General features: G+C 34.7%; 1 protein-coding gene across 7 annotated transcripts in view; it reads right to left on the bottom strand.

Annotated features, from left to right (window-relative positions):
* The window catches only part of IFT80 (intraflagellar transport 80), a 63145-nt gene that overhangs the window by 15192 nt on the left and 27991 nt on the right, over window positions 1–19962 (bottom strand). For all 7 annotated transcript variants that reach the window (XR_011326249.1, XM_069792836.1, XM_069792835.1 and 4 more), the window contains 7 exons: window positions 12258–12437; window positions 9737–9855; window positions 8801–8875; window positions 7061–7224; window positions 2488–2552; window positions 1545–1680; window positions 713–860 (listed from right to left, as the gene is read on the bottom strand). Coding sequence is in view for 6 of the 7 variants with exons in the window: in XM_069792836.1 (XP_069648937.1) it covers window positions 713–860; window positions 1545–1680; window positions 2488–2552; window positions 7061–7224; window positions 8801–8875; window positions 9737–9855; window positions 12258–12437 (887 nt within the window). In the remaining variant the exon portion in view is untranslated. The remainder of the gene's footprint in view (window positions 1–712; window positions 861–1544; window positions 1681–2487; window positions 2553–7060; window positions 7225–8800; window positions 8876–9736; window positions 9856–12257; window positions 12438–19962) is intronic.

The following is a 19962-nucleotide window of genomic DNA, read 5'->3' as shown; positions in this document are numbered from 1 at the left end:
TAAAGAAACCTTTGTTTCAAAATTACAACGTGATTATACTTCATTTTCAGAGCATATAAAAATCTAAGCATCTAGTTATTCTACAGTGATATCTAACAGGTAGTTGTAATGTTCTCTAAAAATAAAATGATAGTTATGCACATTCACTGGCAGTAAGGCAAATGCAGACTGGGTATCTGTGCAAAAATTTTCAAATACATTTTTCAGTAAAAAAATATTTGGGCTCCTATAATTCTTAGAATGAAATAATGAATTCAGGTATTCTTTGTGAAGAATTTCATATCACAAAGCATACAGGCTGAAGTAAACATGTAAAGTAAGCATGCTAAGCTAGAAATAATATTATCTGTGACCCAATATCTTGATACTTTTAATATCCAACAGATACTTTAAAGAGATCTTTCTGTTTGTTTGTTTGTTTTCAAACAACTAAGGCAATATTTCAAGTGATATGATTAAAATTTTGCTTTTGCATCAAGATGCTATCCTACTTTTAAACTGTGCATCGTCATTTCAACTCTGAACTTTATGATACACCTTATAAAACACTTTTTCTTAATTTCCTAATCAAGAAGTAGTAACATGAAAAGGATTTTAAAAGTTGCAACCCTGGCTTCTACTTCAACTGTGAAAATTAACATAATTCTTTAAGGAATGAGTAAACTAGTTAAAATACATATGAATACTATTTTGATCAAAAAGGATATATTACCTTGCATCTTTTTCATACAGAGTTTTTGGCAAAAGATCTTTATCCACATAGACTGTGTTGGGGTAGTACCACACTGTAAAACGGGTATCTTGAATTCCACAAAGAATGTTAGATGTGTCATTCCAAGCCAAAGTTTGAACCATTGTCCCTTAATTTAAAGATAACAGAATAATATGCATTTTCACAAGAAACTTCAAAATAATGGTACACTTCTAAAACTGTAGTAAAAGGGTAATTATTAGTCATTCTTAGTTCCTTTTATAAGGACTGGTTTTAGCCCCCTAGTTTGTAAGGTCACATCTTACAAACTTTCACCCAAATTCAGTTCTCTCTTTCTGAGAGTAAGTTATGTTCAGAATAATGTTTTCTGGACTTAGTTTTGAGACTAGACATCAAAATTAACACAGTGGTCAGACTGCACCTTTGTACTTACTGCATCACGCGCCTGTGTACAGCATTTAAACTTTTAGTTAAAAATATTATGAACCTAAGAGGTTGAATTTGCAAGAAAAAGGTCTGAAAGATTCTGTATCGAATAATTCTGAGGAATACATCCTTCTCCAATATCCTCTTACCTGCTTGCTCTGGAATACAGTAACAAGTGCATAAATGTTAATAACTGCTTTACATGTAACTGACAGAAAAGTTAACAGACTTTAGATAAAATGTACTAAAATTGTTTCTATCCCTATCTTACGAAAGCCACAGGACTATTTCTAATATCTTTTTCAAGTCCAATTTCAATTAAAAAGTAAAATTTTGTCTCTTGTACTAGATAAGAGTCTATTTGGCTGCTAGCGTGTAGTTAAACATTATTTTGAATTTTTCTTACCTATTTTGACAATCTTCTGTTCTTTTCCAAACCGTTTAACTGAAGTAATGTGAAGATCTCTGTTCTTATCAATAAAAGCTATTTTTCTTTCACTTGTAAGTCCTTTCTGGTCCAAAGCAATCTCCACAATTTCCGTCTGAAAAGGAAAAAGAAAAGATCTGATTTTTATTTTGGAGATTCGTATCACAGAAAGCATGTGATATTCAAACAAATGAATGCTTTACTAAAAACAAGGCATAAAACTCATGAAAAACTGGATTGTGAAGACACTTTATGTGTGTCCTCTCTGTTGAATGAAGCATTATATAAATTAATTTCATGCAGATTAAAAAAAACCTGCAACAGAGAAGAGTTAGCAGTTTAGGAATTTACCACAAAACTACAGAAATACAAGTGGCAGTCCCAAAGCAAAAGCTGTCTAAAAGATGAATGTTTATTCCTCTCTCCAAAGAATCTGCCTAATTTTGCTTTTGTTGTATACCAAAAGAGTGAAGAAAAGTAAAATGCAGTTCAGGCAATCATTTTTGAAGTAAAAACAATAAAAGCTCAAACTGAAGACAAACAACTTTTCACTGATGTTCTTTTCTTCAATGTTAACGACAGGTCGGCACTAATAAAAGGTGCTTCGGAGTACATGCAAAGAAACTCAGTTGATCAGTTTTACTGCACAACAAAACTGTTTACCTGTAGTTTCAAACTTTTACGTGCATGGGAAACACATGCCAGTAACTGAACACAACCTACAGTATATCCCTTTGTACACCAACACTGCATAAGGAATCTGATTTTTGTTATTTCTTAAGAGTCAGTTAGAGTTGTCAAGCTCCTTTCTATTAAGATTGTAAACCTTTAATAGGTCATTAGACCCATTATTGAGGAAACCCATTATTGATTTGTAATTCCAAAGTATAATAAAAAAGAGACATTATATCCTTCACCTTACCTTATGGGATAGAGGCTTTCCATCACCCAATGGCTTTCCAGATAAAGCTTCAAATATGTAGATAACTGAAGAAATAAAAATAATTATATGGTTTGTTAGTCAAAAGCAACAGTTCTTCATAGACTTTTCAAGCAGTTCCATTCATTTTCAGAGCATAATTTACTGCAAGTGGATACTTGTGACTGTGTGTTAGATTTACCAGTGACTTTCACATTCTGGTGAAAAAAGAATCTTGTGGGGAAAAAAAATCAGTGGGGAAAGTGTAACCATCATAGGCTGCTGAGCTTAGGAATAGTCTCATTTTGCAATTGGAGTGATCTGTGAAAATTCTCAAATACCATTATTTTCAGAGCATTGATAGCCATTGAAACATGATATTATGGACTGATACAGAATGGAGAAAACTAATGTTTTACTTCCTATCACAGGTCAAACGGTCATTTGCCGAAATGACACCGAGTTCCATTTGATGCAAGTTTGTATCCTGCATTCTGAATAAATTAACATTACCAAGATAGATTGGTAATCTAACTGATAGGTTTACTGCATCTTAACCCACAATTTTGATGAATATGAAAATTTAGGAAGGGATACCACTGACTGATATATTTTCCTAAAGAAATTAGTATCAGAAATATAGAAAGCTGTCCTTTGAATTATTGGGTAAAACATTCTTCAGAAGCATTTTCTATTTTGTTAATAATCTGCTCTATTTAAAATTCTTGATACAGTGGTCCCTAGGCATATTTTCTTCCAGGACGGTGTAGGGTTTCTGCTTGTCATGATGATACAGTTAATGACAATATATTAATAACAGGCTTCCTGAAAAAGTATCTGCTTTACCCAGATATACTTGAAGTTTATAAATAATTCTTGATATCTTTACCAAAAGTCCATCTGTTCCACTTTCTCCCTGCCTTACCCTCAAAAGAAAAAGAAAACAAAAAAACCCTCCAAAAACCCCCCACCTACATCATTTGTATTTCTGGAATATCCAGTGAAGACTCAAATTTGCAACTTGCCTAAAAATAAAGTTTCTCTTTCTTTCTGTCTGTCTGTCTCTATATATACCCGTGTATGCGTGAGTGTGTGACGCACACAGATCCATATGTGTTCAAAAACTATTCGTACATACTTTATACATAGTCTGTGAATATACACGTGAATTCAGACAGCTGTAGGTAGAGTATTCAAACCTAGAGAAAACAGTAACTTTATAAGAAACCCCAGCTGTAATTTAAAGCACATGATTCTGCGCTCGTGGAAAACACAGATGTGACAGAAACATTTCAGATGTTCAGTAACACATCCCACCTGCAGTTTCAACACATTACCTGTAAGTATACAATATAAGATGAACATACATGCTCATTCCAAAGGATGGCGATGTTAACATGTTAATCCTGCTGTGCGTTTCTTTCACTAGGACACAGGATGTTGGTTTGAGGTCAATGGTTATACAGGCAGAATTTAAAAAAACAAAAACCAACCTGTAAGAGCAGGTGTTCAGAAAGCATTGGTTGAGTTTGCAGAGGAGGAAAAGAAAGGGTTTTGCACAAGTGCTGCTCTCGGCAGCTGGCTAAATATACAAAAGAAAACTAGTAGTTCCTGAGAAGTGCTATTTTTCTCACATTTATGCATGAAATTTATTTTGATCTAGCTATACAAGCCAATTTTACTGCTACTATACTAGTTATAGGAAGTGAGATTAAGAGAGTTTTAAAGAAAACCACTGTACCCAACTGACAAGTAAAATTGGTTAACTTTTCATTTATCTACAATGCTTACTAAGGTATTTCAGAAAATAAGTTTGGGGTTGGGTTGGGGGGGGGGGGTTTGGTCCCACCCCCCATCTGGAAAAACTCCATATCACCTTACAATCATTTAGAACCTAAAATATACTTTTTTATATGCATAAATAAAAAATATAAACAAAGGGCATTCTCTCACTTTGAACTTTCCGAGAAAAAGAACACCTACTGTATGTCTTTTAACACATGTGTTCTATTATCATGGAATAACTGCTCCTAGGGTCAGCAGTTCCCTTTTGAGAATAGGCTCACCTCCCTCTTCCAGCTTCATTAGAGATTGAGGAAGGGCTGTAAGCGCAGAGGTACCAATTTTTTTTCTAGATTACTGAAAGAGGAATAATATCCAAGTAACAAAGCACAGAAAGTTGTATCTCTGTTTCAGAGTAAATTAGCTTGTAGAGGCTCCATGCTTTGACGTGTAAACTGCTTCCCGTATCAAACTCAGCTATCTTAGATATTTATATAATGCAGTGCATTATGAAAAACAGACCTGCCCTCAAAATAGGGCAAAGAAAAAAAACGCTTCTGCTGGGGTGAGTCAAGAAGAATAAACAGGCCTAGATAAGCCACGGTTTCCTGTGCCAAGAATCTGTTTTCCCATGTGCTGGCATATTATAAGGTTTTTTACCACTACTAGTGGGGTTCATATGTAAAAAAGAAAAAAAAAAAAACCACCCCTACTCATTGCCCTGGTGGAAGCTCCTATTAACAGGATCATTTGGAGAGCTTATCTTGAAAACACAGCCAGAAACCCAGCCTCTCTAAATTACAGTTTTGATGAAGATTAGCCTATGTGCAGAACTGGCTGACAAGATTTTCAGGACACTAATAGAATGGTTGGGAGATGGAGATGCTCTTCAGCCCATTCGGGAAGATGGGCAGGAGAATGGAGCAAGAGAGTGAGTTTACCATCAAAATCTTAAATAGACAGCAGTCAATATTTATGGGTGAATTTTCTATATAACCTCAATTTATTTAAAATAGTTCTATTGTTTTTATTCCAACTGCATCAAAGTATCAATATGGCAATAAAGTCTCTGTGTTATACATATTAAGTAATATAAAAACAAACATACATACACTTGTGTAATATAAATATAGACACACATACAAAGAGGAAAGATCAGAAATAAAACACAACTTTTCGCTTATCCATTTATATTTTTTTTTTGCATACTACTGCTTCCTTCTGAATAATTTACACTGAAATATATTTTTGCTGACTAAAATCCATTTTAATTATTACACAGCTATTTTAGATATTTTTAATGTCTTGGTGCTTGAGAATAATATTTTCTGAAGTAATTTTCCTTAAAAAATGAAACACACGTTACAGTTATATTACTACTCTTAAAAATAATTATTCAAAATGAAGGAAAGTATTTGTTCTCACACAAAAGATAAGGATGTACAAGGAAAAAAAAATATGTAAGTTGTACGTAGTAGCAAAACCACTTTGTAACAAGGAAGTGAGAAAAACCTCGCCTAATTCTTTTGCTTGGGGAGGGATATTTTAAGGGATCATTACAAAGGTTTTCTTCATTCACCAAGTAATTTAAGTTGCAGGTTATATGCTGAGAAAACTACCAAGCAATCAGTACCAAAGGGCTAACTCCCTGCCAGGATCTTCTTTTGCCTTTGGTACTTCACACTGAAAGGTTTTTTTCTATGGCAAAAAGAACATAAATATGGTGTTTCCTTGAAGCAACGAATTCTAAAATTCTGAAACTGTTTAAAATGTAATCATTAAGTCTAGGATAACAGAGTTACAGATAATAGACTGAGTTAGTGTCAGTTGGAACCACGGGCAGGAAGTTTTCACTGTTTCAGTCTGCAATAACAGCACCTCCTGTGCACAGTTGTTCCCACTGGTAATCCCCTTACTGGCCATATCACAGGAGAAATACAGCTACAGATAGCACTGCAGCCCTCTATTGTAATATTTGTATGGCCTATAAATGGCACAGTTATGAAGTCAAAAGTCATAGTGCCATGGGTTTTCCAGCAATGGAAGCGTCTGTCTCCAGCAGACACTTAAAATTTAAATTGTTGCACAGGCAAACTTACACATTTGCATCAAGAGACAGAACAAAGGAAAAAAGCTGACTGACAAAAAGATATTCCTGTACCACTCATTAATGCAAAAATTTACCTGAAGCTCATTTGGCCACGTTGTGTTTTAGAACTATAGTGCTTTTGATGCCAAACCACAAAATTTAAGAGCATAAAAATCTTCAGGAACACAACACTGAGACAGAACATCACAGCCTCGTAACTATGGTCAGATCAGCTGCACACAAACTTACATGCTGTAAAGATACAACCCCCCAAAAAACTAAAGCAAAGAACATCCGAGAACTAAAATTAATCACAGCTAATGTACTGGTAGCTTCTAAGAGCAGCAATCAAGCAGAAAAAGTTGCTGAGGTACTTCTTTAGAAAATCACATGTCAGAGAGTGAAAACCTACTGTTCAAGTATTTACTGCAAATATTCCATGGCTCTCTGATGCATTACACACAGCTGGAAATTCAGAGACATATATCATTCTCTTTATGTTTTTTAATCAAAGTTAAGCAAACCCCATCATTTTAATTAATTTGCATAATAAATATTACCTTTAATTTATATCATCGATAAATTGTTTATGCTTCATGCTTTCTTTTTTACCATAACTATGCTATGTAAAGTTAAATGCAAAGATGCTGAAAACCTCATAATGAATTATTAGCAAACAGGAAATTATTAGAACCGAGAACTTACCCTTTTCATCAGCTTTGTCTTTTACTGCTAGAGTATCATTACTCAGAGATACTGTCTGGGCATTTAAAATGTCTGTTCTCATTCCTGGAAATTTTGGAGAGGAAATTAATCTTCCTTCATATGAATATAAATAAAGTCCTCCACCATCTACAAGAAGAAAATGCCTACAAAAAAAACCCCCAACAAACCCCCAACAAAAAAGTAAATCACTAAGTAATACAGAAAAGCATGATGACAGTTTCAACAATTTGAAGGTAATTGCCTTATATCCTGCAATTGTTTTCAGTTAAACTACATAATTTCTAAGCCTTACATTTCAAAGTTGATATTCTGAAAGTTCTATATAGAAGATTTCAGTTTTAATGTGAACATTTATATTTTTCCATGAGAAATACTTATTATTTGGAATCACTATGATTTTATCTGTTATAGATGTTACAAGATTTAAATCTTACAACTCCTGATGACACAGCCCACAGCTGCAGATGGTACTCCCCACACATCACCCCATGAGACAATGCTGTGTGTACGTATGTGAGAAACAGCTTTAATGTTTACAGCTACCTTTGAAATAGTATTACCTGTATCATTTTCTTCAGTACTACTAGATTAGAACGTAAAGCAAATAGAAGACACTTTTAATGAAGTGATCACCATCTATTATGGTGTAGGGCTTCAGTGAAAAATAACTTATTTGCAGGAACACACTGCAAACTTTTATACAGAACACAAATAGCTCTACATAACAATAACTGTTTGGTAAGTACAGTATCTATAGTTCATAGACACAAAACACATCCATAAAAAGCCAGTTGTTAGACCCTCAGCTATTTTAAGTGCTACCAATCACTGGCACCAAATGAATCACTGTCTGTTTGCACATATATCTGTCAAGGTAGAGTGGTTTTACCACAACCTTAGGTTCATTCCTGTGGATCACCTACATTGCCAAAGATCTGTGCCACGTTTTCAAAATTTACTTTTAAATCAGCAGCACAAAACTCCAAATTTAAAAACTGATCTTCAAAATCCTGTCCACTTGCTTACCCATTCTCTACTGCAGTGTCTTTGTAGACTAGGACATAAGTGCTTTTAATCTGGGACACTCAAAATTGCAGTGAGCATTGTGCTGCACTTTGCTGAAATAGTTGTCCAACAGTATCTGTCCACAAGAATTAGGACTATAATCAAAACTCAAGATTTTTTACTTCTGCTCCTATTCTTAGTCCTTTGAAAGACTTTCTACAAAAGCACACATAAAGATCTCTTTGACAAATGATTTTCAGGAAATACAGATTCAAGGCTTTTTAAACTGAGAAAAAATAGTAATTTCTTGCAAATATAAATACAAGTATGTGAGAAAAATGAAACTATTTCTTTTTATTTGGCATACCTGGTAATATTTTTAATAAAAATTGGAGACCAAAGATAATTTATGTAATACATAATCCAGTTCAAAAATGCAATATAAAATGTCAAAACCCCTGGATGTTAGCATAATGTCAGAAGATGTACTTTCTTCCATAAGTAAGAGTATAAACATACATAATGTAGAAAAAGATTCATTACCACCATCACAGACCTATGGCAAATATACCAGCTAAGCCTTTACATGCTACTTAACAATACTGTATACTTTTTGTCTATTTCTAATATTTCAGTATGTGCTTTTGTTAGATAACGAAATGTTAGGAAATGCATGTTCATATCTAATAGGGAGCATTACAAGAACTTAGCTACCTTTCCGCTTGTAGAATCAAACTAACCGTTCCTTCCTTCAGGTCAAAGATCAGTGGTGTATTCCAGTTCTTTGTACTGAAAGAAAAAGATCATCATGTGTTAAAACTGCTAATCTTCACATATCATTGCAAATACGAAGCTGAATTCACTAAGGAAAGCATACACATTTTAATCATCTAACATTCCTAAAAAGGGAGGTTTTCAAAAGGAAAACAGCATTTAGGAAGCCAAGTAACACTGATAACCATGCAGTATGATCCAATAACACTTCTGCCTTCATTTTTGCATCCCTTTGCACTAGTAACAGCTGACCTAGGAGTCTTAGTAAACAGCAAAATCATATTTATGAGACAAACACATTTTAAAAATATTTCTGAATTGTGGTTCAACTTTTTTACAGTGATCTGGAGGTAGGATAGAGTCCCTCTCTTGTGTGCCTTATTACAGGCTGCATTATTGTTCAGCATTAGTCATCCCACTGAACAGATAAGTGCCTCTAGGAGTAAACTTTAAATTCCAGCATATGAAACAGAGTATCATGTTCTCAAAACATGATGCAGGATTGAATCATTCCTATTCTATTCCAAAATAATGGCATGCCAGAAGCAGTATCCAAAAAGGAGTCCCTACATGGAGGCACAAATACCCTTGCATCCATTCCTGCTGCCTCTCCATGAAAAGAATGCCTGCCAAATTTTTGTAGCAAAATGAGCAGGCAGTCATGGCACCAGCAAGAAGCTGAAAGACGGGGTGACAGGGGGAGGGCAAATATACTCCAATACATTTTGTTGTACATAATGCTAGGTTCTATAGAATATTTGAAGTAGTTAAAAAAAATAAAAATAAAATAACCGCCATACTTCAAATAAACTTTCTGCTACTCTCTTACAAGCGTTAGATAAATTTGAGAAAGCTTCATGAATTTGTATTACTTACGAAAACACATAACACTGAAGAGAAGTTGAAACAACCAAATGCCCGTAGTTCAAAGAGGCTTTAATAACTCTGTCACGGAATTCCAACAAATCTACTGCATCATTAATAACATTGTGCACCTAATCAAAAGAAAATTTCCGTTGAATAAAACAACAATAACTGAAATCAAAACGTAACTAGTGAAATATATTCTTATAATAAGTACATGCTGATACTATTATGCCATTAGCAGAATGTATTCATGTGGGAACACACACTTTCACAGCACTGGTGAAAACTTAAACTCAAAGGTTCTATAAACTCTGCATAAACAATGAATAATTACTGAAGAGCTGGACGGAGTTCCTTAAAAGAAAGGAGCAATTAATGGATACTTGGAATACATAAGGTATAAGCGCGATATTATACATGAGGTTGAGAAAAGTATCTGAGATCAAGGATGTTTGAAAGGTCCCATTTTAAGACTCAGTGTTCAGTTGCTGATTATTTCAACATTTGAAATCTAATACTTTAGCAATCCCACCATGATCCCATCAAAACAATTCAGCAATATCCAAGAGTTGGATAAAGATATGTTACCTAGATGTTGAATAGCTCCAGCATATATTTTAATGCTACCACACTCTGAAGTAAGAGAAATTTAGGAGATGGCCTTGCTGAGCAGGATGTGCCTTTGCCATTTCTATGAAAATTTTCTCAAATGACAATGTTTCAAGAAAATCACAGTTTGCCTGTAACCAACACAGATTTTTGAGCTCAAAGATTTTAGGTGGCTAAAATCTAAGGCAATATCTTATGACAGGGGTTTTCTTGTTTGCTTGTTTGGGGTTTTGGCTTTTTTTTTTTTTAAGATGTCACCATTCTGAGGATGGTAACTTCTGTTTGATTTTCTCCATTATGCAACCAATTGCAAAACAAGGACTGAACTCAATTATTATGAAAGCCTAGAAACCATTTCCAAAGACATATTAATTGCTATGTCCACCACAGTGATATGTCCATAATTAACTTAGCTATTGTAGTACTCAGAAAAAAAGAACGCATCTAGAACTTTTTTGTAGGCGATATTTTCCTCCATAAATATATAGGAATAAAATAAAATCACTATAAAATAATAAAATAAAAAATTAGTCCCGAATCAGGGTTAGCTATACTTCCTCAGTTGTTTGCATATTCAAACACCCTGGAGATTATTCGCAGAGCCCATCTGTTACGAGTCGATGTCTGGGAATGAAAGAAGAAATATGAATTTTTACCTGCTAATTTGTCTTCTGTGTTCCCAGACACTGACTCATGTTATCCCACCCACCAGACCAAATTGTAATACAGCATTTCTGTTGTTACAACTTTTCCCAATTACATATTTAACATTGAAAGAATCAAGACCAAAAAACATTTAAGGGCCTAATTAGGAATTTAGGAACTTGACTTCGATATTGAAAATATTGGCCCGGTGTCCAATACCAAATGTGTAATTTGGAAAATTTGTAAGAATGGAAATCTTATATTATCCCAGTGTTCAGAGAGTGAATGTTGTGAGTCAGTGTCTGGGAACACAGAGGACAAATTAGAAGGTAAAAATTCATATTTTTGTATTAATTCCCAGATATTTGGTAACCTAAATGTGGATTCAGGCCAAGATTTTTCAAAAGAAGGATCCTAAACTTAAGCTCCAGAAACCACATGTAGGGGCCTGTTTCATTTCCAGCAGTGCTGAGACTTGGCAGCTCCCACCGAGGTCAATGCCTATTGCTCAGTACTCAGCTGGAAGCACCATGCAGGTACCTGATGTATGTTACATGATATATGACAAATTTCTGTAGCTTTGGAAGATCTGAATCTAAGCTGTAATACAATATGTGGTGCAGAAAAGCACATTATGACTCTTTATAGTTATAGTCAGCAACAAATTTATCTGGAAATGCCCTAAGACAGCAACATTCGTCATAGCTTCATTAACAGGGATACAGTAAACCTTACTAAAGCATTAGCTATTACAAAGTGTATCAGTGCCTCCAAGAACTCATGAATGCAGATAAGGTAAAGAAAGCTCCTCTGTATTATCTATATTTAGTTATGGAGCTTCACCTTCACTGACAATTACTGTAATACTATTTAATACGATGCTTTGGTTTTGGTCAATGTATTTGTAGTTTTCCGCAGAAACATTTTCATTACACTTGAAATTATCTCTCTCTTGTAAGCGGCCTCTCACAGCTAATTTCACATCCTCTTCAAGCGAGCTTTGCATTTTTCTGGAGAATAAAGTACTTCTGGGTTATGTAATTCTGGTCCATATGGTGGTATAGTTTGGTTTACATGGATCTGATCTTCTGTACAACTGATAATTATTTACATTTGCTAACTCTGGCCATTTTATGATCTTAAACATTTTCAGTCATATATACACAGAAAAAAAAAGGATAATATTTTGTCAAGGTTTAAAAATTCCCATTTTGTATTAAAAAAAGCCCTAGAAAGCTAGTAATCAGAATGCACAGCTCTGAACTGTGAAGATTACCTCCATGGTTCTCCTCTTAATTAACGTTATTTCAAAGTTCTTCCACTCCCAGCGTTGCTCCACGACATGGGCAAAAATGACATGTCCATTTCCACATGCTCCAGCTAGTTGAGTGCCATCAATAGACCAAGCAATATTAAATATGCTGCCAGTGTTTGGCTTCTCTAAAGCATAAGACCACTTGCAGAAAGAGAGAAAAGAATTCTTAATTTTTTTTGGTACTTTTTGGAAATGATTTATTGTAATAAATAGATTTGCAGGGTTATAATTTTTTAAGAAACATCATTGAACTAACTTTTTATTACAGCTTGAATAAGCAAACTAAAGAGATTAAATGTCTTAAGTCAGATTCTTGAAAAACAGGGATACAAAAAGGAAAACCATCAGGTACAGCAGAAATGAAAAATCTCACAATGCCTGAAGTACATTAGGTAAAAGTTATCTAGTCACAATACACTTAAGGTGTACTTAGCCATTCATAAATCTAGGCAATCACTACATAAAAATTAAGTGAATGTGCTTGGAAACAATTATACTGGTTACATGGGTGCAACGGGCGATGGTCTTAAGTGTGATACATTCAGTTCATGCTGCAGTGACAACAGTTCCTGAATACAGAAACAGCAAGGCCTGGGCAAAATCAGGCAGTATAAACAAGGCACTCCTATCCTGGGATACAGAGAATTGCAAAGTTCTTGTGTTGCTTTTCCCTGTGCTTCCAGCATAAGGGACATCAGTGGATTATGAAAAGCTCCGAACAATGCCTGTATGCTGTTCTCCTCCTAACACAAAAAAGAAGCTTGGTACCTTGCCTACCTTTTTCTCTAGTCTCTGTTGTTACTGTACAGGGGAAGGATGTATTAAAAGTTTCCAGTTGCTATGCTTGCAATAACAACAAAAAATTTGCACTTACTGCAATCAAAGTCACATCTAGTCTGGCTTTGGAGAGAACCAGAAACAATAGATCTCTGTGTTACGTTCATTTTAGACTAATTAAGAAATGGTCACAGAGGAGCATCACAGTTTAATGTCATGGAGGCACAAGTCAAATGTTTCATGTTTCAGAATCTGCTTATCAAAATAAGCAGTATACCTGCTTTCCCATGCAGCTACAAATTCAAATAATAGGCAAAATGGCATCATTGTACATTTTCCTGCTAACTGGAGTTTGCAAGGTGGAAAGGCTCACTTGGACCTAACAAATGCATTTCTGTGGTATTGCTGCCAATATCTTCCTTCATCTTCTACTACTAGTTTACATCATCTATGTCTATTAAAATATAGTTAGCAGTTCAGTTTGTTGGTTTTTAAATGGGGGCCCCAAATTACTGGGACAGCAAGAAGCTGTGAAAGCAGCAGTGACTGGAAGCTTGCAGTGCAGTACAGATCAGAGACCAGGAGACACGCTGCTCTGCCCAAGCAGCCAGCCAGCCTCGGGCAAAAGACACCAGAGATTATACAGCAGTTCGTGACCTGTAGGCTGGCTGCTAGAAGATGCTGTTAGTAAAAAAATAAGGGGGTAAGCTGCATTTATCATTTTAATTCCTTGCCTGCGCCTGCACAGGGCACATTGCCCCCCATCCTGCCCACGCAGCTCCACGGAATCGCCTGTTCCAGTGCAACGGGGATGCAGAGCCAGAGCACATGCTTTAATGAAACAGCACATGATTTCTTATCCTTTGACACCCCTCGTATTTTCATTTTCTCTGTTAGCATTGCAAAGAATAAAATTATAAATCCCCCTAGCACAAAGAACAAAGAAGTGCTCTTAAAACTAGCATTTGCTTTTTTCCTTCTGATCCATAGCATGAATGTAGTTCCAAGAGAAGCTTACATTTAGTACTAAACCTAATTTGTTCCTTTTCAATATTTAGATTTCCTTCAGTGAAGAACTTTATTCTTAAATTCCCCCAGCCTTATGTAGGAGGCTCCTCTAAAGTTGAACTGGATCCTTATTGATACATTCTTGTCAAAAACCAAAAGAATTTTCAGACCAAGACACTTGTTTTCTATTCCTTGCATCTCAGAAATACAGTTCATACAAACCATCCTGAATCTCTGAACAAGCGTTTCCCTGAAAGAGGATGACAAAAAATGAAACAACCTTTTTATGGACTTTTAGGAAGACATTAAACCAGGTTTTAAAACAAGAAGCAAATCTCAACTATTGCCTCTTCAGAACTGTGTAATAGAATGTTTTTAAAAAGCAACTGAAGAACTACCTGAATATCCAAATACATTTGAAATCTTAAGAATCAAATCAGTAAGAAAAAACATGTGATAGAAGTTAAATGTAGACATTGGATTCTCATGACTTTTGGATACATGATATTATACCAAAGGGGAGACAGTTGGAAGAAAATACTCACCTAATGTTTCTAACACATTTCATATTCTGATTTCTTTTGCAGTACACATAAAACCCAAGAAATACTAAGTCCTTCACACAAAGTCTTCATATGATTTATATGAAATGAAATCACAAAAAATACAGTAAAATAAAGGTGTCAGACTTAAATGTTCAATAGCAAGGAAACACAATGGTATGAAATTCAACCTCCCAGTTGTGCTAATGATTTGCAGAATACTATGTAAGATGACCTACTGAGTTAAGGCTCTTTTACTGCCTACGCGCATAAGGGTGAGCGAAAGACAATGTCAGCACTGACTGAATTTCCAATTTCAAGTACTCAATTTCAAGGCTTCAGCTTCCATGCCTCTTGGCTGACAGACACGCCATTCACTGCCTATACGATCCGCAGTTGTGGAAGGCAATTGCAATTTTGGGGGAAAAGTCCATAACCTACTCTTCTGTCTCAACGGGATGAATTCTGTATGAAACACTCCATAGTAATGAAGAGCACAATATTTAACTATATCTGACATCCTTATATGGCAAATGAGTAAGCTCTTGAGGTTGTAGGACAAATGACTGTAACAAGCACGCTCAGAGAATGCTCTAAATGCCCTACATCTGAGACATATTTTTCACAGCTGGCCAGATGTGATCTATCTGACAACAGTTTGAAGTAGTACTATTTCAAAACTGAATATTGGGATCCTCCCAACAGACAAATCTGTTTCTAAGGTCATTTCCCTTAGATCAAGAATCTACCCATCAGTCAGAATGAATAATAAAGGGGCATCAAGCCATCAACTAAGAACCAGTTTAAGGAGCTTGAAGAATGTGGCTTTGGTGCTACTTTTTTATGCATAGCAGATACACTGCAGCTCTGAGAGGATACATTTCCAAAACTACTTTTTTTTTTAATCCAGAAGTCTTTTTTTTCAGGTAGTTGAAATGCTCAGTAAAATATTTCCAGAGTACAACATAATTCTTTTAACAAAATATGTAAAGCAATTACAAAGTTTTATTTTCCAGTTATTTTTGAAAGCTCTTGGTATAATTCAGACCACTCCAATGATTCATACTCCCTGCAGATGTCTGGTACATTTATCATGTACACAAAATATTATAATAAAAATAATTTAGCTCTCAATTTGTAAGATAGGAACAATTTTTAAAAACCAAATACACTGAGTTAAAAAAAAAGGTATGAATGCAATTATATGAATGACTGTATGAACGTTGTTCTAACATTAGCTGCAATATTACACTTCGATATTACTGTTTGGCTTATACTTTTTCTGTGTCATAATTAATTTTTCTTTGAATTCAATGAACTCTCTCAAGAACAGAACCAGTAGTTATAAAATTTTCATTATATTAAATAAATACATAAAAGCAATACCTTAACCTTCCCTTTTCTGATTGCACAATGTCGTAAAAAAGATGAAGTACTGTAGTCATTGAATACTGTCTCACTTCCATAAATGGAAACTGAGCAGGCTTTTGAGATGTCAGTGAAATTATTTCGATGAGCAGATTCAGAGAACTCTGCGTCCCAGGAACAAGGACAGCCTTTCACATGGATAACATTGATGCTCCAAGACTCAATATGAAGGATCTAGTTTAGTTATTATTTCTGGACTGAACGCAATAAATTAAGAATGGTAGTCCACAGAATACCACAGCATAAACATTTTGGAAAAAACATAGAGAATAAAGAATATTTTCTTATATTTTAAATGATAAGAGTAAAACTGATGTCAGCTGTGCAAAAGACACTTGGTTGTTCCTGGCTCGTCTCTGTTTCTGCTCCGTTTACCAGTATATGTGAAGTTTTGAACAGGGAATGCTGACATAAGCTGAACTAAAGCTGATACTGCTGAGCCTCCCCATGACGTCGGAATCTACATAGCATACCTAATCCACTGACTTTAATAATAGTCTTTGCCTATTATTTTGCCTTTGTTTATGAAAAGAAAATGTGCAGTCTCGCCCACAATCCATTCCAGGAATCAGAGCGCAGAATGGAATAACACTAAATACATGTTCTTGTCCTTTTATGCCCCAATTGATATAAACCAAGACAAATGTGCTAGAATCAGCCTCCGATCCAAGTCTGACAAAGAAAGTTTCAGGACCTCTGAAACTGAGGACCTCTTTTTTTTTTTTTTTTTTTTTAATTTTTTAAGTGAAGGCTCAGTTTTCCTTGTGTTCCACAGGGCATTTCACATTAGTGCAGAGGTAGCTGACACCTGAAAATATATTATAGTCTGAATGTCCATTAAAAGCTGGCAATCAGCTCTCACTACTTCTGAGTGATGAACCAATACTTTAGTGCAAACTGCCCAGAAGCTTCCCATCAGAAAATGACTATTAATTTTCTCATTAAATGGAAAGCACATTGGATCTTACAAGATTATAAAAATCAATTATGCAAAGCAAATCTATACTTAGGTGCATTAGAAACACCTGAATATGCACAAATATATGGAATTAGCTCGTGGGAAATATATATGTATATATGTCTATATACACCCCCCCCCCCCCCCCCGATATTTTACTGGGTATAAAATAAAATTATATTTTACAATATTAGACTTATTAGGCTTTCAATGCCTACCACACGGGAATCCACAAAAGATTCTACAAACCAGAGATAACATGCATAACTGGAGGTAAGGAAGTCCACATGTGAACATAGGGCAATTTACCTGAACAGGAAAAAACATCCTTCATACAACTATTGAAGTACAGAACTATGAAGGATTCCTGTTGCCTTCTTAAACTTTTGTTGGACTTGACCCCAGTAATTAATGTGAATTATCAAGAACTAAGCTATGACCTGCAGGTGAGGTATTAAGCTGTGTATTAGAAGAACAAAGACAAATAGAGGATATCTAAAATTCTCTTGAAATCCAAGCACATTCTCACAATTATTAGACCCAAGAACTAAAAATGGGATGACAAACTGTCCCATATAAATTCTTAACCTTAGAAAATGAACATTGATGTTGTTCTTTAAATAGATTATTACTTCCATAGATGATCCACATGTTTTCGTTTTCTTCCAGAAGTTACATTAGCCAATTCTAATAAATTAAAATATGTGAACTTGGAAAGAACTGGTCAACAATGTAACTCCATGGGAAACCTATCTATAATATTTTTTCTTTTATTGAGCTACAAAGAATTCAGGATCATGACTGTTAATAAAGGTAGATGAAATAGAGACAGCACAGAAAAAAACCTTGTTTTTGTTACACTGCCAAATGCATATCTCTGTGAAACAAGACTAAAACTAAATGTAATGGGATCAAAGCTCACTGTAACTCTATAGAAAACAGATTTGCTTGGGTTTTCATAGTGCTCTAGTTTAGGACAATTCATCACTATCAGAATAATATGAAAACATATGCACTGTCTATATGCACTTTCAAAATCTTGCTATCTCTTTTTATATTTGTCCAATATCTCATGTTAATTTAAAGGATTAATTTAAAGGATAAATTATGTTAATTTTATAATAGTCACACAATTTACTGTCCTGAACGAAAATCATGGCTTTAATGCTAAACACTTAAATTCTTTTCAAAGCTTCTCTGTAGATACCTGCTACATTGTAGTTTTAAAATTCTTAGATGCTTTTTTCCCCTCATTTGTCAATAGTTCAAAAAATAAGGAAAAAAGGACAAACACTGCTAACTATTTAACATAGTTAATTTAATAGTCAATTAGGCCAATGCCGGACATTAAATTAATGTAATCAATGTTCATTAAGTTCAAGTCTGTATCTTTCTGAGAAGAAAGCTGAATAGAAACATGTTATCACAGAACTCAGTATTTTTTAGCCATAGCACCACACTCACACTTGTTTTAAATGGGGTGGTGGGTGAAGAGTAGTTGTTATACTTGCAGAATGTTTTTCTTTATTTTCTATAGATATTAGGCAATATTCCCTAAATTTTATTAAGTTTTCCAAATGTTTTTTATAGAATTTCTACCAAAATTAGACGTTCCATGGAACAAGCCATGGAATATAAAAAGCTGTATATAACAGAATCAGTCAAATATGCAACTACCAGTCTAGTAAAATGGCCACAATTAATTCTGTAATAAAACAGAAAGTTTGTAGCATGTACATAACCTTTTAAAAACATGAACAGATTTATGCAGAGAATTGCTTTCATTACAAAGCATTTGCTAAGCATAGTGATGAAATCAAGATAAAAGTATTTCAAAGGGCAAGATTTAGCACTCAAACAAACGCCAATTTATTTATGAAAACAGCCTGTAAACATCACCAGAAAAAATGTTCAACAGGAGCACAATTAATTTGGAAAACAACAACCACCAAAAATCAAATCAAACTGATCGATCGGCATTAAGGGTAAATAAATCATTAATGGAAGAAAATCTAAAAGGCCTCCCCAAAACAAATGCATAAATACATTCAGCGTTATCAAAATATAAATTTGATGTCCATATTTGCTAACTTTTGTTGGCGATTTTAAAAGGATTAATTTGACCACAGTGTTACACTTTAAGTTTTTTTTAATCAATTATCCGTCTACACTCGCTAAGGCACTGGGAAAGCAACCTGTCTTTGGAGCAGATGGGTATGGTCCATTTTCCAAGATACTTATGTGGGAGTGGAGTGGGGAAGAAGGAAATCAGTAAATTTCAGTCATTCTTACCATCTCTTACTGTGTAAATATTTTGACCTGATCAGTAATGTCAAGGGAAGCATGCAGAGCCACAGGAAATAGCTTACATAAATGAACTTTTTAAGCACTGCCCTCCATCCAAGTGATTAGATTCTGAAAAGCTGTGAACACCAGGAAGGCTAAAGGCTATCCATCAATACATGCAGCTTTAGATTTCAATATATATACTTTAAAATTAATCTTAGCACTCTCAACAGGATTAATGATCATGGACACTAAAGCAGGCAACAAATTCCAACATGAAATATATTTTGTTTAGTATTCTGTAGGATAGCCATAATCATTTCCTTTAGATACATAATGCTATGGGAGCAAAAGTGATTTTTAAATGAAGAAATAAAACTTCTAAAAGTTACTATTGTATTTCTAGTTTTCTTTTTTAACATGAAGCTGCTAGAACAAAGCATCCAGGTAGAAAGAAAAGAATAGGAAAAAAGAACATACGCTAACAGAATTTAATTTAATTATGTCCCCAAACTGAACACATATGCTAGAGAAGAGTTAATGATATATATATATCGCCTGATGGCTCCCTGAGGAGCAATTTGCCAATACAGCTCCATTACATCAGACATAATAAAAATGTCTATGTTGACCAGTAAAAGCCAGGTCTGGTTCTCTTCAAACTCCA

Source organism: Haliaeetus albicilla, chromosome 9 (assembly GCF_947461875.1).
Source record: "Haliaeetus albicilla chromosome 9, bHalAlb1.1, whole genome shotgun sequence".
In the NCBI taxonomy this organism is placed as follows: domain Eukaryota; kingdom Metazoa; phylum Chordata; class Aves; order Accipitriformes; family Accipitridae; genus Haliaeetus; species Haliaeetus albicilla.
Note: the sequence above shows the minus strand (reverse complement) of the source record. Positions and strands in the feature narration are given on the sequence as shown.